At 33.9% G+C, this 25,195-nt stretch overlaps 1 protein-coding gene across 3 annotated transcripts in view; it reads left to right on the forward strand.

Annotated features, from left to right (window-relative positions):
- LOC106466017 overlaps window positions 1-17,732 on the forward strand; it is an 81,982-nt gene extending 64,250 nt beyond the window's left edge. The window contains exons 3-10 of one of the 3 annotated variants that reach the window (XM_022393977.1): window positions 276-474; window positions 1,383-1,608; window positions 2,286-2,398; window positions 2,884-3,886; window positions 6,033-6,839; window positions 10,298-10,426; window positions 11,256-13,573; window positions 14,750-17,732. In XM_022393977.1, the coding sequence (XP_022249685.1) occupies window positions 276-474; window positions 1,383-1,608; window positions 2,286-2,398; window positions 2,884-3,886; window positions 6,033-6,839; window positions 10,298-10,426; window positions 11,256-13,573; window positions 14,750-14,809 (4,855 nt within the window). In that variant the 3' untranslated portion in view covers window positions 14,810-17,732. The remainder of the gene's footprint in view (window positions 1-275; window positions 475-1,382; window positions 1,609-2,285; window positions 2,399-2,883; window positions 3,887-6,032; window positions 6,840-10,297; window positions 10,427-11,255; window positions 13,574-14,749) is intronic. The other 2 variants (XM_022393979.1, XM_013926265.2) reach the window with 2 other exon arrangements.
- The last annotated feature ends 7,463 nt before the right edge of the window (window positions 17,733-25,195 follow it).

The raw sequence follows: 25,195 nt of genomic DNA on the forward strand, positions 1-25,195 counted from the left end.
GAGGTGACCCCCTCCAGATAGCCTTGGACACCCTTTCGGGAAAACAACTGATCTCGTGTTAGTCTATTGGAGTTGCATAATAACGTGATCGAAATGATCATTACGACAATATATTTTGTCGTTATTAAAAACAACCTAGGATGTATAGGCCTTAATAATGTTCATATAACCATATTAATATATTTGATTTTTTTTTCAAACCAGATATTAAAAAGTTAACTGTTGTATCACCAGTATAGTTTCATATTGTTCTCTTCACCACTTTCAACCATCAGCACTCAGATGATTGATCTTCTGGTCAAGGTGACAACACCCTATAAGATCAAGCCTGGAGGTCACATGATCCAGGTTTTTGACGAAAGAGGCCGAGACCTACTCTATAAACCAAGCACTTATATTGGCTTCTTGGACACAAACACTATCTTTGTTGTCCCCAAAAAGAAACCCGCTGATAACAAAAAGCTAACATTTGAGGTAAGTTATCCCTCAAAATCATAAGATTACATTTTTATCGTAGCAAAGATCATTCATGATCTAATTAACAGTTTTGAATCGTTTTAACAGCTGGTGTTTTAGAAGTTTTCGACTGAAATATAGCAATATTGTTTAAGTTTTTACATTAATGTTTTTACTATAACAGGTAATAAACATCAGCGCACTTCGATAATGTTTTTACTATAACAAAACAACGGTAATAAACATCAGCCACTTCGATAATGTTTTACTACAACAAAACAACGGTAATAAACATCAGCCACTTCTATAATGTTTTTGCTATAACAAAACAACGGTAATAAACATCAGCCACTTCGATCATGTTTTTGCTATAACAAAACAATGGTAATAAACATCAGCCACTTCGATAATGTTTTACTACAACAAAACAACGGTGATAAACATCAGGTACTTCGATGGTGTTTCGATAATAGTACACTCTATCATTTATAGCGACTGTTGATGTTTTAATTTTCGGCTCCTTTTTGTTTATCTTATTTTTGGAACAACCGAAGTAAGAGTTCCTTCACATTAGCCTATCTTTTAAAGCATTTATAAACATTTTGTGAGGAGAAAAATCCTTAAAAATATATTTTATTGTAAGTGATATAAGTGGTAATCCATAGCAACTATATCACTGTACTCGAGTTATTTCAACATAGAAATCTTAAACTCTCGATCGTAATTCCTTATAGCACTCTGTAATATCTCCTGTGTATTGTGTAAAAGTTATTGTTCAATCAATCAATACGTTACTTTGACTCTCTCGTCTATACAACTATTGACATCTCACAGCACAATAAATTTATGTATATTCACAATCACGTTTACTAAATTCTTATTATATATAACTGGTTCTCTATTCCCTTCTTTCTGTCATTTAACAGCAGACGTCACGACTCCAGATAAGATTGCCTCATAATCAGAGAATAGCTTATCGGTTCAGTCCTAAGATAACCTTACATGAGATCAAACAGACAGTCTGTAGGGAGAAGAATTTGGATACAACTGTATATCATCTCGCCCATCCTAACCAAATGGACGTAGTAATGGACGGCAACATGACATTTGAGAATTATAACTTTAAAGAAATTTGCCTGATATCATCAAAAAGTACGATATTTCCTTCTCAGTAATATCTTATTATTAGATTACCTTAAAATGCAAATGATTTAGAGTCTGCCCTATTGGTGTAAATTTAAATCATTTAGTTATGAAACTAATGGGCTTACAGGTTGTATTGTGTGTATTTGTTTTTCTTCGATGTAAATAATAGCACACAACTCAAACAGCTTTACTTTGAAAAATATATATTTGAATGTTACTCCCTTAATAAGTGTGAATTCAAACAACCTTGACTTTTAAAAGTTTTTGGTTGAAAATTTTCAAGTTTATATAGACATTTGTTCAAATGGTTTTCTCTCTATAAGTACCCCTTTTTGTATTTTTCATTATATAACTTGTCCGGCATGACCAGGTGGTTAGGGCGCTTGATTCGTAATCTGAAGGTTGCGGGTTAGAATCCACATTCCACCAAATATGCTCAACCTTTCAGCTGTAGGAGCGTTATAATGTGACGGTCAATCCCAATATTCGTTGGTAAAAGAATAGTAATGTTATTTGTAAACGATTATTTTATATTCTTATAATGGGTAAATTATGCACTATTTATGTTATATTCTTATAATGGGTAAATTATGCACTATTTATGTTATATTCTTATAATGGGTAAATTATGCACTATTTATGTTATATTCTTATAATGGGTAAATTATGCACTATTTTCTTAGGTATGGATGTCAACTCCTCACAGTTAGAATCCATTAAGTATCCGTCTCATAATGAGCTTGAACAGAAGGAAAAAGCTCTTAGCTTTCAGAATAACCATTCTACAGTAGTACCAGTGAGTATTTTAAGTCTCCTTGTTTCTATTTCGATAACTATAATCATTTTTCGGACTTTATGGCAAGAATATTTCCTTTTCTTCTTTTGATTTTTAGGATATTATGAGTACGAATTAAAAGTTATTTTTTGTCGCTTTTAAATATTGATGTGTATGAAATAATTGTCAGACTGTTTGATTTCATTTTTTCAAAAAGTGATTCTTATTCTTTTTTTGAAACCATGAATCTTCGTCATTTTGTGCCACGAATGAAGACTATGACAACATTGGTTGATTCAATATATTCCTACAGGGAAAAGTTTGTTTTTTATATATATGTATCTTGAAAAAATATAAAAGTAAATTAAGTATCAGAAATCTACATTTTTCCGTATGATATAAAGATATCGTTCATCCAGTTATAACAAATGTCATAACTTGAAACCATAAAAACCTTAGTTTCATCTAAGTTTGTAATTTTATTCTCTTGTTGTGTTGTGTTTCAGAGTGTAGACAGTTTAAGCAGTACTGTATTAGACAACAAGAAATCTTTAAGCACAACTGTGAGGTCAAAGTTCAAAAAAGGGCCTGCACCACCACCACCACCACCTCCTCCACAGAAAGGAAGTAAATGGGGAACCCCCTCGTCCAATACTACTACTTCAAAAGTGGACCGATATGAGTTGGATAAAATCACTCACTCTCGTCACAGCTCTGACTCGAGTGGTTATCATGAACCTTCACTTCTTAGCGAGCCTCCTACTGTCATTACTACTAATCAAGTTGAAGATTTTTCCAATCATAAGACTATCTCTGACAAAAAGACTTCAACGCCAAAAGAGAACTCCAATATAGAAACTGAAGAAAGGTCTTCATTATCAAAGCCCATTTCTCCTTCACTTTCAGTTGGAAAGAAAAGGAAGGCCCCTCCTCCCCCCGTTCAATCGTCATGTACTAAAGCAAATGGATATGTTAGAAATCTTAACATTTCCCAACCTCTCTCCACTTTAACGTCTGACTCTTCTGATCAATTAGAGTTCACCCATCCTGAAAACTGCATGCTTTCTGAAAATAAAGAATCGTCCGACAAGCATGAAACCAATCTGAAAAATACAGTGGCTATTCCTATTGATTCTCAAGACAACGACAAGTATTGTATAGTTAATACTTCCTTTTTCAATAGAAATGCAGACGAGATTCGTTCTTTCACGAGTAATATAACACTCCATCATAGCAATATAAAATCTTCTGACCTTGATCATTCTCACACGTTGTTAGATTATCACAACAGTGAACTGACTCGTAGGGATCTTGACTCGTGCTGCTCCGTATCAGATACTGAAAAAGGGGAATTTATTCGTGAAGAGTCTGACCTGAATTCCGTGTCAGATATTGATGAAGATAAAGTGACTCGTGGAGATTTTGACGCGCATTCAGTGTCAGATATTGATGAAGATGAAATGACTCGTGGAGATTTTAACTCGCATTCCGTGTCAAACATTTATGAAGGTGAGTTAGTTAAAGATGTTCTCAGTAAACGGTTATAATAAATATTACAAAGATATACTGATGGAAAATATTATAGATTATACCTTGTTTGAAGTGTCTATACCAGAAACCCAATTATATACATTCCATTGTTGTACCACGACATCTAGAGTACCTAATTTATTATATTATACTTCCAGAAAGATCAAATGATTTTTCATACATTGTTTTCCGAAGAAAATTATTATATAATTTTTAATATGGATTAAAAATAAGTAAACAGTTAGATTTATTTGATTGAAGTTCTTCGGAACAACAGAGATATCCAAGTGTACAATAATAATGACACGTCTTTTGAAACTTCTGATTCATAGGTAAGTTTTATCAGGTTCTTACCAATTTACCATTTCGCTACAAAATGTCTGACTTAGAAATCTAAAGGTCCTAAATAAGTAAATTAGAAAAGTGCGTGAGATGAATTTATTTACTCCTGTCATTGATATATTAAGTGGAGCACTATAACATTATGTGGAATTTTATGGCTGATAAATATCATTAGGTTACTGATCCTTTACAATAATTAATACAAGCCGATCAGAGAAGTGTGATAACATTTTATCAAATAAACAAAGCCGTTTTTCATATAGCTTTCATGATTCTTTAATACTTTTATCGTATAGCAATGATTATCTCTGATTTTGGGCCTCGGAGAAATGACTAATGGTGCCGAGAAAAATCAAATATTATTGTATACGTTTTTGACTAAAAGGAAAAAAAATCTATTGAGCCTAACAAGCGTAATGCATTTTAAATCAACAACAATACACTAGTATTTATCATCTTAATAATATGTAACCGAAAACTATTATATTGATGATACCCCGTATTCAACAATGACTCAGTAAAATTAATTCTAATCTTTACCCTATAGTTTAAGACTTTTATTACAACAATTGGTAAATGGAAGAGGGTATGTGAAATATTTAATAAAAATTCAATCAGAATTTAATTATTAATCTAATCTATGGAGGGTTAGTCACTCTTTATAAGAACAATTTGCACATGCAAGGAAAGGTGTTCGTACAGAAACATCACAAGGCACACTAGTTTAAAGGACGATTATCTAAAACATAGCGAATAAGTATTGGCAAGGGAAAAGCACCCCTCCATGTGAAAATGTGAAAACACCTTAACAACGTTCCTCTACTGTAAATGTAGGACTAAGTTCTTAGGCTGATCCTACAGTGAACCTCATCTTGAGCATATGCTAATAAGCTGTCCAAAAGATTATTTACAAAAATCTTGTCTTTAGAAAAAGAATGAAACACAAGAGCATAAGTTGACACATCCCGGAAACATCTGAACGACTGTGACAAGAAACGTAAAGAAATTTAGGCTTCGCGTTTGCTGTGTGTGTGTGTGTTTTCTCTTATAAAGGGTTTGGTTTGTTTTGAATTTCGTGCCAAGCTACATGAGGGCTATCTGCGTTAGCCATCCCTAATTTAGCAGTGTTAGACTAGAGGGATGGTGGCTAGTCAATACCACCCACCGCCAACCCTAAGGGTACTCTTTTACCAACAAATAGTGGAACTGACCGCTACATTATAACGCCCCCACGGCTAAATGGACGAGCATGGTCGTTGAAGGGGATTCTTATAAAAAAGAACTTCAGACTTTAGATAGTGCACAGTAAGGCTAAAAGAGAACGTATTAATATCTATTGTGCGAGATCAAATTCTGTACTATATGAACCGAGCGCCAAGAATATATTATTACATCAGGATAGGTCTGCAAGTCATACATCTAATCCCACACCAACAATGAAGGGGAACGACACCGATATTCACGCTATCGTCTTCTCCGACATACTTATAAAAAAATCACCTGGCTACAACGCCCATGGACTTTTGTTAATTTTGTTTCGCTGAATGTGGTTTTAATGCAAGATCTGTGGCAAATTTGTCACTATGCAAGGCTGTTTGCTGTTATTTGCAGAAAATTGTTGCAAATTGCGGAGGAAATATTTCCAAAGACACGAAATCTGGAAAGTCGTTCATATGAAGAGCGATTAACTCTCCATATATGAATTGCTTGAACCTAACGTATTTTCTGCTTGTCACCGAGTCCATTGAATTGGATTCTAACTTGTCTACGTTCCTTTTCTCAGAACCTTTAGAAGCTGTAAGGTCCAGTGTAGGTCTTCTCCGCCATTTATATCCTACTCAAAATTCGAGTCTTTCTGCTTCGTTATCAGAGGTTAGAGATATAGCTGACACTACCTTGGACACTATGAAACCAAAATTGACGAGTAGGAAGAAAACTGGCAAAAATGTGTTAAAAGCTCATAACTTGCATTACATGTATCACAACACTACAAAATTAAATGACAGTGCAGAGGGACTTGGTACTCCAGATAACGACAATATTAACGCTGCAACTCCAGTTAACAACAATATTAACATTATAACTCCAGTTAACGACAATATTAATACCGTAACTCCAGTTAACGACAATATTAATACCGTAACTCCAGTCAACGACAATTTTAACACTAATACTCCAGTTAACGACAAGTATTATGATAAAACAATACAATCACTAGGTAATGTACAGGTTACTACAGTACGAAAATTCAATGACAACCCTATATCAGTAGATGACTTCGAAATTAAGGTTACTTTGGTAGACGACTTGGATTTGGATGAAGCAGAAGGAGAAAGGATGTCAAAAGTCGATGAACATCATGAGGAGTTTAACAGTTTACAAGTATCTCACTGTCATGGTGATACAATGAACACAGCGGAAGATCGTCATGAAGATCTTAGACCTCCTCCACCTCTGCCCTCTTCCAAACCTGAGGCACCTAAGAGGTATTTCTCTCCTCTACCTCTTCGCCGGGAGAAAAATACACCTTCACCATTACATCAGCAGAAAATGAAAAGAAAGATAACATCTTCTTTTTCTACCACTGCAGGTGCCTAAACTTTACTAACATCTCTTTACTTTTTAACTTTCTTACTTCCACATCATTACTAATTTTTCTCTACTATAGTGCTATAGTGCTATATATTTGTTCATTCATTTTTTAATCAAAATAAGGTGTATTAGAAGTTTACAGATACTTTTTACTGTGACGGTTATAATGTGACGGTCAATCCCACTATTCGTTGGTAAAAGAGTAGCCCAAGAGTTGGCGGTGGGTGGTGATGACTAGCTGCCTTCCCTCTAGTCTTACACTGCTAAATAAGGGACGGCTAGCGCAGATAGCCCTCGTGTAGCTTTGCGCGAAAAACAAAAACAAATCGCCCGTTTCAATTGAGTTCTATTTATGCGTTACAAGCTGCTTTGATTGAAGGTTTTATATCAACATTCAGTTAACTAAATGAAACGTATTAGAATTACGTTTACAATTATTACTCTATATTAAGAATTACAAGTATGTTCACCCGTTTCAACTGAGTAAATATTTATGAGTTACAAGTTAATTTTATTGAAGGTTTTATATCAACATTCAGTTAACTAACAATATTCTGACATATTAGTTCAACATCACTATTTGATTGTTTCTCGGGCTGCTTTCCTTAAAGAAATTATGATCAAAAGAGCTTAGTAAAAAGTACCTAAACTTCTAATACACCTTATTTTGAGTAAAGTTGTATACGTATTTTCTAAGTCAACTTTTTGTTTTACTAACTTTTTTTTTTCCTTCTTTTGTTGAACTAATTTGTCGGGATGTATTTAAACTTCAAATAACAAATATAAATTATTCTTTTTGTGGGGAACTTGGATTGAGTCAGCAGCAAGAATTTAATGTGAGGAAATCTGGGCAAAAACCTCCTTTGCTACAGACAAGTGTTGGTCGTTTTCCGGCGAAGTTTTGTAAAACTGGTTCTTTGGCCAATCGCAAACACAGAGGAACACGTTATTAGACTTTTCCTTTGAGTCAACCACTGGATACTCATTACACGTCCAAAACAACCAGGAGAATTTGAAGCAGAGTATCACAATCGTAACACCATAATTGTTACAGAACATCTCAGCGGCAAGCTGACAGAAAGAGTTATATTGTATCGTGGTATCAACTGTGCACATTTAGAATACTGTATCGTGGTATCAACTGTGCACATTTAGAATACTGTATCGTGCTATCAACTGTGCACATTTAGAATACTGTATCGTGCTATCAACTGTGCACATTTAGAATACTGTATCGTGCTATCAACTGTGCACATTTCGAACTGCTATAATGGCAAAAATCATTTTGCTGCACCCCCATTTTTGTGCTGAAGTATTACAAACTTTATTACCATAACTTAAGACTTGCGCGCCAAAAAAACAGTGCTATTATTCGTCATAGAAACATTTAAAAACACCATCAGATAAAACTCCCAAGTCTACACTATTTTATTTTATGTATATCTTGTTGGTATAGCAAATGTTCGATATTTTATTGAAAATATGTTTGTTTGTTTTGTTTTTGCTCTAGGTTCGAATACTGAATTATTCATATTATAACGGAACTTTATATAGCTCAGACTTTAAGAAATAATTATTATTATAATGAATAGTCCAAGAAGATGATGCTGACTAGCTGCATTCCTTCTAATATAGCACTTCAAAATCGGGACGGTTAGTACAAATATTTTACGTACATGTTGTATACAAACATTATCTACAGAGTATCACCCCCCCCCCTCTAGTGGCACAGCGGTATATCTGCGGACTTACAACGCTAGAAACCGGGTTTCGATACCCGTGGTGGCCAGAGCACAGATAGCCCATTGTGTAGCCTTGTGTATAAATTCAAACAAACAAACAGCATGAGAAAAAATAGAAAATAGCAACTCAGCCCCGTAATAATGTCATACGTCGTTAGACAAAATGTTATTAGCAATAAATAATAACAATATATATATAAACTTACACTTAACTGCGATTTGTTATTTATGAGTTTATCTGCAAAGTCTTGTTTCTTAATAAAAAAAATATAGGAAAGCTATTTGCCCCGTATTTTGAATATAAACTTGGCGGGAAGTTTTGTGACAAATATTTCAAATATAGAACCTGACCCTAAGAGCTTTGTTGGTTTGCTTGTGTGTTTTAGAGCAAAGTCTATCTTCTATGTCCACCGCGAGGAATCAAACCCTGGCTTTTAACGTTGAAAATCCGTAGACTTACCGCTGTGCCACTGGATTTTTGACGCTTCTCCAGAAATACGCATGTTAAAGTTTATTTGTTCATAAATAATCTATCTCTCCAATACTTGCAACGAAGTTTATGAGTACAACCAGAGACTGTTAATTAAGGTTCACAGGGTACGTTTTCAAGCATCAAGTAGTGGTATCATCTTTGATTAGAGATATCTTTCACTGTAGTAGCCTAGAAAGAAATTTTTGGTTTGTTTTGAATTTCGTTCAAAGCTACACAAAGTCTACCTGCGCTAGCCGTCCCTAATTTAGCAGTGATAGACTAGACTAGGCAGTTTGTCAACACCATCCACCAGCAACTCCTGGGCTATTCTTTTACCAACGAATATTGGGATTCTCTATCACATTATAACGCTCTCACAACTGAAAGGGTTGAGCATATTTGGTAACGGAGATACGAACCCTCGACCCTCAGATTGCTCGTCAAGCGCCTTAACCAGCAGGCCGTGCCAGACCTTAGAAAGAAATATCATTATTAAGGCTTTGTTATTCAACCTATTAAAATATTTTATCCCAGTTAATAAATTAGTTCAGTTAAGGATATTTAACATCATTTCTAAAGCTATTTTCAAAATTTTACAAGGAGCATGAAAATAGTGTTAACACACAGTCACGCACATTCGTATCATTTGGCTTGTGACTCGGTCTAATAAGTTTAAAAAGTAAACTAAAATAAGATGTAAAGTGTGATATCTGATTCTGACAAGTAGATAACACTACATTATTAGTACAATTTATAGCTTGTTATGTACGTTGGAAATTCAAAAAAAAATTAATTTTTCATAGTTTGAAAATGGTTAAAGTGTTTACTCATAAACTTGTTATAAAAAGGTTTAGCATTTTTCTGGTTTAAAAAAATATATACACAGTCGTTCTTTCAGTAACATAAAATGACATCATCGTAGGTAACTTTTCAGGCATATTTGTATTAATAAATTTATTGGACTATCACCACGTTTTTATTGTAGTTTTTTTTTTTTAATGCACAAGCTTTCGGCTCAGTCATCTAAGCCTTTTACTGGTGCGAGACGTTTAGTAAACGACAGGATCTAACGGAACAATGTTAGATCCTGTTCCATTAGATCCCGTTGTTTACTAAACGTCTCGCACCTGTAGAAGGCTTAGGTAATTCAGCCAAAACTTGTGAATTAAAAATAAATAAATAAATTACTTAATACAAACATCATCGTAAGTAGTTGGAACTAAGGTTTTGTTGTTTTGTCAGGTGATACAAGTAAATCGAGTCGCTTCGTAGGTCTACTTTCTTCTCTTAACACAATCAGCGACCTCGACCAAACTTTCCAACAGACGACTGCCAAAGAAGAGCAAATTATGGCAAAAGAACACCAGACAGGTATCATTACCTAGTTTTGTATAGATGAGTTCTAACTAATAAAAATTATGGCTTAGTGACAGATTTAAATGTTAGTTTCTGAATGGTTAATTCGAATATTTGTTTTCTAGAAATATTAATTAGATCTCTTCCTGAAAATGTATTTTTTATTGTTAAATGTTAATTAGATCTCTTCCTGAACATGTACTTTTTATTATTAAATGTTAATTAGATCTCTTCCTGAAAATGTACTTTTTATTGTTAAATATTAACTGGAGTTATTCACGAAAGCATACATAACCCACTTAACCACCCTTGTAATTAGAACTAAAAAAAACAGTTATTTCTCTACAGGAAACTTAAATGTAAATAATAAGTTTTCTGTGTCGTTCTGTCTGAAATTCAAAGCTGCTAAAGATATGTTTGATCCCTGATATATTTTTATGTTCTTCCAAAAATACTACGTGTATTTTTATTTATTTATAATGAAGCTTGTTCAAATATATTATGTTTCGTTTAAGTTCTTTTACTCATTTATAATTATATTTCAATCATATATATAAGGAATAATATTCTTAACAATACATTAACAAATCCTATTAATTAATTTATCACGTACTTGGACTTAGTCTCTTGATGACAACTTAATATCTTCAAAAAAACTCGTATATTAATAATCTATTTCAAGTTCGTTCCTGTGTTGTGTTATTTTATGTTTTCCCTCCATAATTACGCTTACTTACGCTATTATTCGGTAGCCACTAAAAAGGAAATTACTTTTACAACTCCTACATGAATCATTTACGTGTTTTTAAACACTATAAAATCAAATGGACTCGTATTTTTACAGGAAGATCGAAAGGATCGTGTATAATTAAAGGTTCAGATAAGGAAGCAGACAGTGCCCATCTAGAACCATACTCGAGGAATATATCAGACTGTTCTCAAGTAAAGAGACGTGTAAAAACAGATATTCAACAGCCAGGAGAAATATTAATTGACCAGAAAATGAAGCCTCCGGCACTTTTAAAAGAAAAAGTTTCTTGGAAGGCTACTAGACAGAATAATCATTGCACAGTTAATGAAAACAACACTTCCTTTAAGGAAAGTATAAAGTCTTTATCAAATGATAATAATTCGCAATCAACTCTGCCACCCACTCCTTCATCCCCGCCACCACTAAAAGCTGTATCTGACGACATTTCTGTGATGAGAAACCACTCAGAAAGAAATTCAGAAAATACAAACGGCAAGCTAATCAAACCAAATGACTTGAGTATCGTAGCAGCAGTAAGAAATTTACGGTTAAAAAACTTTACTATCAAGCCTTACACACGAGAAGAAGAAGAAGATTCGTTTTCTTCTGAAGCACAAGACTTCAAAAGTACACAGAAATATTTGGAATTAAATGACAACCCTATTAGAAATTACTTAGAAAAACCATTTTTGAGAGCACCCAATAAAGAGAATCTTCAAGGAACCGATTCTAGAGAAAACAAGTTTAAGGTCCACAAGTCAGAATCATTTCATTGCCAGGACATCAACTCAGAAAATGAAACAAAACCTAAACTACTGGGATGTGAAAGAACTGGATCTTCTCAAGAGGAAACTAATCCAATTATAATGAACCCTCAAAACAACAAGGTTGTATATAGTGGTGGAGGCTCAGTGAGAGGTATTAAAGGCAAGGTGCGTATACGCTGTTTAGCCATTGATGACCAGAATATCTCCTCTCTCTTCAATGGAAATACTACTTCCATGACGGACCTTAGCCAACAGGCACTAATGGAAGCAGATGAGCAACATGATGATGACCAACAAACTGACTTTTCAGAAAGACTCGGACGTGTAAAGTCAGAAGTAGACGGTTCTCAGTATTCCAATGTTGCAAGATCAGAAGGGAGCATTGTCAAAGTTTCATCTGATCAGCAAAACGAATTACAAGATGAATATCAGAAACTTCAAAATCAGTTACTATTATATCAAAAAAAGCTGTTAGATAATCAAGAACTTCTGGAAAAAGAAAATATAATGTCAAAATTCTCTCTTTCACCACTAACTAGAACCAAAGTGTTCTTCGAAGAGCAGCAGCTTCTTTCATCTGACACAGAAGAGCTAAAATCTGAAATACTGCCCAAACTAAAACCTTCCAGTGTTAGGGCTGCTAAAAAAGATCATAGTTCAACCGTCGATCTTCAGTCACGTATTCATTCTGAAACTTTAACTTCAGCTAAAACAAAACATTCCGACTCATTCAACAAACCCACAAAGAAAAATCTAATTCATTCGCATTTGCTTGATGAGTTTCAACCAACTACTGATCCAGGTAAAAAAGTCGTTAGTCACGAAAATGAACAAGAAACGATTCAAAATAGAAAGCAATCCAAAGAACTGATATCGAATAAATTTCCTTGGTTAAGCCTTGAAAATCAATTAGAAAATGAAGACATTTCATTCAAACAGATTTATAAGCAGCTAAAGGATAATTCTTATAAACCTTCAAATAGAGCTAATCAACAAACAACAGTAACTAAAAATGTAGCCTATCGAACGAATTCTTTAAACCTAGAGAAAAATTCTAATTATTTTAAGCAAGATGAATGGCTCTTAAAACAGCCAAAAACTCCAGATACAGAAGAACTGAATGCTACTCAATCTTTCAAGAATATCTTTGCACCACAACCATACAAGAGTAAGCCCATTTCCCATACCTTTAGGCTTCCACCAACTAAAATTCTGGGAGCTCCAATTGTTAGAGGATTCTCAGAAGAGGTAAAATCTAAGATTCTAGAAAGTGTGAAGTTTTCTAGTGTAAAAGACACTGTTGCAAGTAATAGTAAAGAAGATATTCCAATGCATGAAGAGATTGCTGTTTCACCTCTACAACAAAAGCATGCTTTTCAGCTGCACAAAACAGGAGTAGGAAACAAATTCTCTAAAAGCGTTGCTGCTGAGGGAAATGTAGGAGCTCCATTTCTTCCACGGACACTTCCCTCTGAAACTAATGAAGTTTCTTCTACAAGCAACACTCAAGTTAACAGTTTTCCTTCTCGGAACTTTGACAAAGAACCTTCTGGAAGTAAAAAATTACAGAATGCAAATGTGAATAGTCGCGATCAATTAATGATGGAGATTAAGAAGTTTGGTGGCCAAAATTCTTTAAAAAAGGTATGTTTTCTTAATTTATTTCCTTTTGCAAATATATAGTGTAATATTTCAATGTACTATAAACATTGAAATGAATGTAGTACAGCATTATGCTTAAGATTCTTTAACTGATTTTATTCTATATTATATTAAAAACTTTGAAGTGATCGAATCGTATTATTTTATTTTATTTTTTAATTTATATGCCTTTGAAAAAGTAAAAGTAAATCCTTTACATAGTAACCATAACATGTCACTTTTTTGTCTGGTAAATCAAAAAATGTAACTAACTGACATAACATGAACGTTTCGCTATTTGTTTCTCGTGTATCATTGTACTTCAGTAAATAGAAAAGTTTACAGCCCCGAAACTTTTGCCAATTTTTTTTTAGGTAAAGATATATCTGTTGGTTACTAAATAACAATATAAGGCAATTTTGTGAAACTCTGTTCCCAGAGTGTATTTGAAATGGTACAATTTAACGTTTTGGGTACTCGTGAAGATGAAGTTCTACAGTATTTGGAAAGTTATTAAAAGTTTGTTTCGACAGTCCTTAAGAGGAAAGTTTAGTGTTTGTCAATTCATTCGTTACACGTTTATTTCTATAAACGTACGAAAGATTGTGACAACCAGACATTAATTACTAAGTCTAATTACTAATTTACTATTTCTTATTAGATACTAATTAGGTTGCGCCCCATGCTTTTGCTGCTAACCCACGTATTGTTCAGCTAACTCCTTAGCAGAATTCGATCCTGGGTCGTCTTGCTGGAAAGGCAGATATGATATCCACTCATCCAGGTTCTCACCCTGTTGGGAATTAAAACAAATAGTTATTTGAATCATACAGTAAAATTGAATAATACTAAAATAATTGGGTATAAACTATGCACACTAGAACGAAAAAAATATGAACACACTCATCAACCTAACATAGGAATAAGTAAAAACCTGGGTTCTTCCACTGAAGCCTTTCAAAGGATGCGAGTGGCGGGTGATTGATAGCGCAAAATACCTTTCTAATGGGAAGGCCCAGGATAGATTCTCTGATCCTATCACCATGTTTGTTCTTCTCCAGGCTCTCCTGAAGCCGAGTACTATTAGTAATTCGACTTAGTTGGTCATCTAAGCTACTAAACATGACAAAGATTGGATTCTCCATAAACTCTCATTGTCTGAGATATTTTCATTTACAGGTTCCACCACGCCAGCCAAGTTGGCAACTGCGAGTGTTTGGTTCATCGTCGACATCATGAAGAACACGTTGAAGGTGGAACACAGAAGGCATTTGGCTTAAAGCTTATATCTAGAATATTTTCTCAAATAGTGACATTTTTGAAAGCAAACAACAACTCAAATCAGAACATAACTGATTATTTTTCGCTGTTCTTCTTCCTTTAAGTCGTTAAGCAGTAAAACCTAAATAAAAATTGAATAATTCCTTCAACATTTAAAAACTTTAAAATAGACATCGTTTGCTATTTTGAGTTTTTAGATTGAAGTTATTACAACATAAAGTTAACTCTCGTGCTCACGTAAACGTATCGTTTCTGATTGGATATTTTCAATATTGTTGTTGCTGGAAAACAAATACTTTAAGGTGTGTAACTTTGGTTTACTAAGAAAAGTGGTGACTCTTGTGACTCTTGGCTGAGTCTTGTTAATGTTGCTGTCAGAAATATGTATAAATAGTGAGTTTATTTGTTTATTGTTGTTGTTCGTGAGACGCTGGAAACAAGGCATGTTCTCATACCACCAAAACTACGAGGCCGCCTGGACCACTACAGTTCTAAGATAAGTTTAAATGCTATTATAGATAAGTAATCTTGATATTGGAAGAAAATGGTAGAAAAAAAACAACAAAAGGACAGTTGAACTGGTGTTCTTACACCTTATTATGTACAAGGTAAGCGAAAAGTTACATCCTTTGTACCTCATCTTCTAACATTTCATTAAATTTTGTGGCTTAAAAAAACCTTTATTTCCTCCAAACTAGAATTATTAAAGCAGAATTTCTTTTAGTGTAAAGACTTCTCATTTATCGGTTGTAAGCTCATTATTTTCTATCATCATTGTGTGATAAAATATTGATACTGATTTATACTGAACTAAGCTAACTTCCACTCTGGAAAACGCGATTGCAGTGTTTTACTCTGTAAACTCTACAATTAGGAAACTTGTATACGAGGACCACTTCTGTAGTAATGGCGTTACTAGCATTATTATCATACTTACGAATACTTGGACTTATGGTAAACTTAAAAAGCTCCCTTAAGAGTGAATTTTAAAGCTTTAGAGTGAAATGAATCCTAAAGGCAAGAATACGAGTGAAATTAACTGAAAAGGCTTACTTAATAATGATTTGAATTTCACGGGCCTCGTTAAGAGCAAAGCGAATGTCACTGTTTAAGAATAAGGTGAATTTGAAAGACCTATTTAGGAATAGGTAAAAATGTCAAAAAACCTGTTCAGTAATGAGTGTAAATTAAAATACTCACTGTTTGAACTAGCTCACATTTTCCCAACTATTTAAATTAAATAGTTTTGTTGGTTTATGGGCGAACGAAACTCTCTTAGTTTTAAATATGGAGTACAATGATTTCATAAACTGGGTAGTATTGTTGTTTGTTTGTCCACTTTGAGTAGAATGTTCAACTTCTATTGCCTTTTTTCACACCCAACTTCACTAATTATTCGTTTATGTGCGAACGAAACTCTCTTAGTTTTAAATATGGAGAACAATGATTTCATAAACTGGGTAGTATTGTTATTTGTTTATCCATTTTGCGTAGAATGTTCAACTTTTATTGTATTTTTTCACACCCAACTTCACTAATTAACGTAATTAATTTTGTTATTGAATTTATTATCTCTAATTACAAAAATAAAATAAAAAATGAAGCAAAATAATTAACAAAAGAGAAAACCGTAAGCAAAGCCTAAAGATACAACTGGTGTTTTTTGTTTAACTAAAAAAAGCTAAATTGAAACTAAGCTAAAAAAATCCCTGTAATTTACTATAAGATATTAGAACTTGGTCTGTAAACATGGCTTTAAGATATTTATTATTTTACAACTAATAAATGTAATGTTTGTTCAGTACTAAAATACTCAAAAAAGTTAAGTTAAAATTTTTTCACTGTGTTATGGACTATTTTTCTAAGATAAATTTATTTCTTTAGAGTTTGAACAAAGTAGTGAATTAAATGAAAACAAATACAATGTATATAACATATTAATTGTAATTCATGTCGTATCTTGTTATAACATACTCATTAAAATAAGGAATCATTAATCAAAAGTCACCTGCTTATACCTCAATTAAAAAGTATTAATTACGATTATAATTTCCGTGAACAAATGAGCATTGAGGTTTCAGCCGTAATTTCTAAAAATATCTATAATAATTATTAAAATGCATTAATAATGAGCCTCTAAGATAAAGTATTAAAATTATTACATCAGTATTCTTAGCAGTAATGCTTTTTTATATTTAGACCCTTTTTTAAACACTGTTAATAAAATGGCACTTATTTTCCCTTGTTATTTTATATTATTTGATCAATTTATCATTAATTCCTTTTTCGTTATTAATGTGTACACTAAGAAGAACCCGAAAATGGTGTTATGCCAGTGCCACTGATTTTATTCCAGTAGCACTGCGAGAATACTGGACATGTGTATTCCAATTCATAATTAGAACGCACCAGTGTTGCGGACTGAGTTGCCGGAATGTTCTACCAATGCCAGTGGTTTTAATTATATATTTAAACATACGTCCAGTACGTATCCTATAATCAGTCAGACAAGATCGTTATCCAATCAACAATATTTTAATACACTGAAATACTAATAATTAGTAGCTTTCATCTAATATACGCTATAGATAACTGACATTATCTGCTCTGGGTTTACCATTTTTTAGTTGAATAGATGAAACGCAGCTGTTTACATTCAAAAATTATTCCTACACACATTCATTAAATATATAACACTTGTAGAGTGTGACTTAGAAAGTGTTTTAGGCACACCAAAATTAGTATACTTGTCTACCAATACGTGCAATTTTACGAGTTGAACAAAGTTTGTGTTAATAACCCTGTTTCTATGCGTGTTTTCCTTGTTTTTTGAGGGTGACACTAAAATGTTTGTATATTATTATGCCTGTATCATGTACTTAGAGGTGTTAAGTATAATAAAACTGCTTCCTAACGTAATGAAAGCGTTCTGCGTTCTGCCTAATAGATCTTATAAACGCATGTGTTTCAAACTAACGAAAGTTCTTTCTAAACAACATATGGAATCCAAATAATAGTAGCAGAGATTATTTACTCCATCAGCGTAACATCAATTCAAACTAGTCGGTCATCTATTGTTTCTTGAAATAAGTGATATTTCTGAAATAAACGAGAATGGTATATTCTACAGGTTCTTACGCATTAGGCCCGGCATGGCCAGGTACTTAGGGCGCTCGACTCGTAATCTGCGGGTCGCGGGTTCGAATCCACGTCACACTAAACATGCTCACCCTTTCAGCCATGGGGGCCTTATAATGTTACGGTCAATCCCACTATTTGTTGGTAAAAGAGTAGCCTAAGAGTTGACGGTGGGTGGTGATGACTAGCTGCCTTCCCTCTAGTCTTACACTACTAAATTAGGTACGGCTAGCGCAGATAGCCCTCGTGTAGCTTTGCGCGAAATTCGTAACAAAACAAACCAACGTTACGCATCAGTAAAGACAAAAATTAGATTCTTTAAAATATCCCTAAATATTCCATAAAATATAGTTGGATCATGGTAATACTTTTCTGCATCTTACAGATAGACTGAAACAGCTGGTAATATTTCCAATAGCCATAAAAATTATTTGTTTCAATATCTTTTTTTTTCGTTTGTTTAAAGTACTAATGTGATGGTATTCACGTACATGCACAAAATGCTTCACTTTGTCGAAGATGAAACATTCCACATTGTTCTATAAAGTTCCATTTATTCCGTATACCAAACCATATTATATTCAGTCAATCTGGAAATAATTTAATAATTTGATAATAGTTTATTACAAGTATCTTATTAATATGATACATAACCAGGATCTAAGCTAATGTTACGTTTTTTTGTTTCCGAGATTGGTAATCTGCAAACTCAGGAAATGTGAAAGTAAAAAAAAAAGTTGTTTTGAACAGCACATGAAAATACGTAACCAATAAGCTTGAACTTATGACCAGATCGAAAGCAATACTCAAACGATGTTGAAGTAAATATAACAGTTTGTCAAGTGAGGGCTAAGAGAAGAATATATTCATATGTACTGACTTTTTTTTTTGTATTTCAGTATTTAAAGTACGAAATGTTTCACATTTATATTCAATGTTGAGAAAAGACTTGAAACTTTGCTTTCATCCTTGTTTATAAACTTTATTAGACATAGGTAATATTTTACACCGTATTACATGATTGAAATTGTTGACTTCATTATGATGTTTGCTGTCCAATTACACAACGCTAACAAATAAAAAGATTTAATAACGATTGCATCTCCACTACTTGCATAACGTTATTTCATATTTACTATTAGTTGGAGTACCCGTCCCCTGAACGTAAGTTATGTAAATTAATGAAAGGTTATCTTAGGACACGAAAAGCTGCTTCCCTTATATGTAATTGTAAAAAACGCCCATAAAAACTGCGAAACACAAAATGTGAATCCAGAAGTTTGCATGTATCTCCGCATGGACCCAACAAACCTTTATGACAAATCTGGTGAAGATCCATCAACAGAAGGCGAAGTAGTGGTAAAAAAAAGGGCGAAAACGTAAAAACGCCCATAAAAATCGAAAAACGCAATATGAAAGACTGAAAATTTGTATGTAACCCCCGGATGGACCTATTGACCCTCCATACCAATTTTGGTGAAGATCCATTTATACCCTGCGAAGTAGTTACATGGACATACAACAGATAGTACTATTATATTTATATAGATTTTATTTCTTAGTTACTATATCTGTGAATAGCCAAATCCAATTAGAATACTATTAAAGTAACCGTTTTAGATGTATTCATAATGTTCAGCTTTTTTTATAGTTCATCAGTGGTCCCCTAGTGGCTCATGGGTAAGTCTGAAGTCTTATAATACTAAACATCACTGTTCAATACCCATGGTGGGAACAGTTCAGATAGCTCATTGTGTAGATTTGAGTTAAACGGCAAAATATCATCAGTGGAAATAAATAAAAATGTGTGTTTTTTTTTTGTAGCAAAGCCAAGCCCCCCAGTGGCACAGCGGTATGTCTGCGGACTTACAACGCTAGAAACCGGGTTTCGATACCCGTGGTGGGCAGAGCACAGATAGTCCATTTATAGTCCATAAATAGCAAACAGACTAATAAATAAAGCGAGACAAGATCTTTGGAGTAATTTAATTTCATTGAATTTGAACGATCTAACCAATAGCAAACAGACTAACAAATAAAGCGAGACAAGAACTTTAATTTAGTTTCATTGAACTTGAATGTTCTAACCAATAGCAAACAGACTAACAAATAAAGCGAGACAAGAGTACTGAAGTAAGTTAGTTTCATTGAACTTAATTAGCTTCATGAAAAAACTTGTTTTACTAACTGATGGTACCTAAGTACTGATATAACAGGACCAAAATTGCTATTATTAGTTGTAATACGAATTATTTTGTTAAACATCGAGTTTCATGCGCCACCTATTCTTTATTTTTGGAAAAAAAAGTCAAAACATTATACTGGTAATGAGGCAGAAGGTATGAATTTTTCTTGTGGTAAATACGGTTATACCAGGCAACTATAAAGCAACTTGGGTATGAATTAAATCATGGATAATGAAAGAGGAATCGTTAAAAATAATATCTGAAAATATCAATACATAAGTAGTACACACCAAGATTCCATTAAAACTCGTGCTGTATAAAGGTTTTAAAATCGTCTGATTTGCTTAACATTTATAGAGCTATGTACAAAGTCCAACACCTTGGTTGTGCAACGCACAATCAACAAGCTGATAAGACAGCAGAATAAACCGTATAAGATCTTATCACGTGAATGAGGACAATCCTGGATCTTACTCGTTACATACGTATATATATTATATTTTGGTTCCTTTATTAAAGTGATTTGGTTACTGCTTTCATGTTATACCATTAACTGTAGATTATTTTGAAAACCTAATGACGAAAATATTTACAAGGTTCGAACGTTTCGGAATAACTTATTCCATCTTCAGCGAAATCTGAAAATTGTGCTACAAATATTGTTATTACTAAAATTATAATATAATAACATAATCATTAGTTTAGTTAGTTATTAAGAAAAGCGATAAATAGACGAATGAAACAATGTTTATATACTTATTACACAACAGTTGAGTTAAGTGTGAAAATTTAGAACAATTTTAGATCTAAAGAGCTTTGTGAGTCGTTAAGGGTCGGGTGGTTTTGTGTGACAATGTGAACAGAACATATCTCAGTAAAGAAAACTTGTCGTACTATAGACCCTTGGTATACAGATTAAACGTATACAACGTTTAAAATTCTTTAAATGAAGGAAGTTTTAGTTTGGAACGTTCAGCAGAACACTAAAAAACGTATACTGATTCTTTCTTTATAAGTATGTAGCTTTTTAGCTTTCGTGATGTATTTATGGATGGAAGTGAAACTAAATTATGCCAATATCTCTATAATATTTCATTTAACGATTTCTCTATCATCACACAGGATTATCAGACCTTGATCTCTACATTAATCAAAGTCTACTCATAGCTAAAGACTGTTAAACACACAAAACCATTAAAATGACCAATAAATCACTTTTAATATTGTCTATGAACCACTTATAAAAATGTTACATTCCATGTACAGTTAGTGTTTACATTCGGTCTTTAGCTAACATATATATCGTCAATGATTGTGGAAACATCATGAACACTTTCAGCCATGGAACTTTTATTTTTAGTTTTGGTTTGGGGTGTTTTGAATTTCGCGCAAAGCTACATGAGGACTATCTACTTTAGTTGTCTTAAATTTAGCAGTGAAAGACTAGAGAGAAGGCAGCTAGTCATCACCACCCACCACCAACTTTTGGGCCACTCGTTTACCAACGATTAGTGGGATTGACCGTCACATTATAACGTCCCGACGGCCGAAAGGGCGAGCGTGTTGAATAGGACGAGAATTCGAACCCTCGACCCTCAGATTGTGAGTCGAGCGCTCTAACCACCTGGCCATGCCACGATTACTTTTGAGTTCCAGAAACCTCATTACTGACTCTACATGTGCACGTAAGTGACACAGGTATTATCAGAATTATATAAGTTGGTCACTCTAAACGTCATGATAAAACCTAAGAGAGTGCATCTTATTTGAAACATAGTGAGACTAAGTTTTTCCACGGAGAATATCGTGAATTTCACTACTTGCCCACACGTCATACTATTAATACTCAATTTGATGTTATTGTGTGTATTATACCACCTTCTTCAGCTGGTGTACATACAGAGTCAGTAAGTGTATACACTCTTCAGACAAGTGTGGAAAGTCCAAAGTTGCATTATCTATTTCCATCCTTTCCTACATCGATTTCTTTCATGCTAAACATTCATATTCTATAATATGTTGAAGTATGTTGGGCCATTTCGTCAGTTTGAGAATGTATTGTTCAACGTAGAGTCAGTTAATTTTGTGTATGAAAGCAGGATGATAGCAACTGTAAAGAGTACAAGACAATTATCACATAATCCCTATAAAAGGGATCCTGCAGGTTAATAAATACCCTGTCCAGAAACTTCCGATGTTTCATATGACCACTTATTGTTTCTACCACCCAATACAATTTGATGACAAGACTTAAACGATTGGATTCCTCTGAAAAATGTTAGCCACACCCCAATACAATTTGATGACAAGACTTAAACGATTGGATTCCTCTGAAAAATATTAGCCACACCCCAATACAATTTGATGACAAGACTTAAACGATTGGATTCCTCTGAAAAATATTAGCCACACCCCAATACAATTTGATGACAAGACTTAAACGATTGGATTCCTCTGAAAAATATTAGCCACACCCCACTTTTACAATAAGAATGATATCTAGATTTCCACGCCCATTTCTTAAAGGAGATCCGTCACGTCATGTTGTTGTGCCCAGATGAAAAGGTTTTCCAAATTATTTCAGAATATGTGTTGAGTACTTGATGTGTCATTTATTTCACCATGAGCAGGTTATGGACAAAGGATTACCACAATGTGGTCATCGATGGATACAAGCATCAATGGTTTGGCAAGTGACCGTTGCGTTGTGCATACTGTAACTTTAGCTTCGAAATGCATATAAACACATATGCGTCATCTCAAACTTGATTGACAACATCAATGAATCCACATGTGAATAGATCCCATGCAAGAGGAGGAGTATGGTAGTCTAACTCGAAGCTACAAAGGAGAAAAATCGCACACTAATGCAAGCCGAGCTGAGTACGTTGCTCTATTTCAAAGAAAGAGTTTTCCAAACCCAAACTTGCAAATAAACTTTTGTTGTATAACCTATTAAGGAGTTTAACGCGAAGAACCCTCAAATAGATTTGCACACATTTTGCATAGGCATTCCTCAAGATGGAATCCTGAAGACAAGTCATCACATAGATACTTTGTCAGTCAAGTGAACTTAAAGTATTCACTATCAGTTATCTTGTGACACCTATTAAATTATATTTCATCTTTAATTTTAACTGCTACTAGAGTGTTTTCCAAAAGATCAATCACATCCGTAATGTTACAGTTCATATAGAGTTATATTATAGCATCTATCACGTGGCATAGTTAGTCACAGATTGCTTTAAGTCCAGATGAATTTTGCAAGCAACTAATTCCAACAGAGATTACAATACGAAGCATAACAAATGCTTAATTCAAGTTATAGAGCAACTAGCTGAGAATTTTTTTAGCACATAACACATTTGACTGTTTACCTCATAACAGACGTTTAGGGCTTGTCCAATCTGATTTGGTAATGGAATAACCAAGAGTTTAATGTGTAGGAAGAACATGTCTTGGATCCCTTCTATCAGTTTTACTGCCATCTGGATGAGGGTCATCAGGCCCACAGTGTTTGTCATAATAGTCTTATTGATGACAAAGGTAAAAGTAATCATTTATAAACCCATTACTGATAAACGGCTCGGAAGCGTAGGTACTAACCAAGAAAAGATAGAGTGGAATACAGGTATCAGAGTTGAGAGCTTTGTGACTCATATATGGAGTTACTCATAGAGATAGAATAAGAAATGAGGATATAAGGAAGAGTCTTAAGAAGAGATATAAAGATAGAGTGGAATACAGGTATCAGAGTTGAGAGCTTTGTGACTCATATATGGAGTTACTCATAGAGATAGAATAAGAAATGAGGATATAAGGAAGAGTCTTGGGATGGATTCAATGCTAGACTTTACAGAGAATAGCTAGCAGAGGTGGTACGGATATGTCAGACTGATAGATAAAGAGAGATACTGAAAAAATATATGGAGTGGATACTAATAGGAATAATGTCTTAGGTAGGTTAAGGATGAGATGGAGACAGAATATTAAACAAGTAGGTGGAAATATAGGAACAACATTGGAGAGAGGTAAAGGTACAATAATTATATTTGGACAGGAAGGTGCGGTAAAGTTTTGTAGGATGATGCAAACATTAACCTAACAGGAGGAGGAAGAAGAAGATGGCATTTGCTACAAATGACACCACTTTCACAGCAGTCTATCTCTCTTTTTAAAGGAACCATTTTTAGTTCACCATTATGTGGTCTTCTTCCTTTAACTCCACATTTCATATGCCATAAGACATATTGTATTTATTTCGGTTGTGGAAATGTTGTCTTATTAACATTACTTCACTATGTGGGTCTTATAAACGTCTCATTAAGCAATCTAAAAAACATTTTTGGCTCCACAACTTGAGAAGTTCTAAATTTAATTAGATGATGTCATTGGTAATTTTATTAATTGGCTGATACATAAGGCATACTTAATATTAAAATAGACAAATAGTTTTAAACTTTTTTGGCTAAGGGCCCAGTTGTTAACATTGACGGCCCAATAAATACCTCTATTGCAAAAATCATCTGAAGAGATACTAAATAACTAAACTATTATCTATTTTCAAAGTCTGTTCACGTACCTTTCACACATTGATGAGACAATTTTTGGTCGCGACCCATGGGTTGAGAACGCTAGTGCAGACGTGTTAAGAGATTATATTTTGCATGTTGTACATTTTTGAATAGGGCAGCAACTGCAACAATAAATCAAGCATCTCAAGCCGTGGGGGCGTTATAATGTGACGGTCAATCCCACTATTCGTTGGTAAAAGAGTAGCCCAGGAGTTGGCGGTGGGTGGTGATGACTAGCTGCCTTCCCTCTAGTCTTACACTGCTAAATTAGGGACGGCTAGCGGAGATAGCCCTCGTGTAGCTTTGCGCGAAATTCCAAAAACTACTCGTTTTTTTATTCACATTAATATAAAAAATAGGCTTACGTAGCACTGTATTATTGTACTTCGACTCTTTTTTTTTCATACAAAACAAAAAGTTTCTGTAGGCTACCACGCCAATGTTTT

Source organism: Limulus polyphemus, unplaced genomic scaffold, assembly GCF_000517525.1.
Source record: "Limulus polyphemus unplaced genomic scaffold, Limulus_polyphemus-2.1.2 Scaffold2123, whole genome shotgun sequence".
Classification (NCBI taxonomy): domain Eukaryota; kingdom Metazoa; phylum Arthropoda; class Merostomata; order Xiphosura; family Limulidae; genus Limulus; species Limulus polyphemus.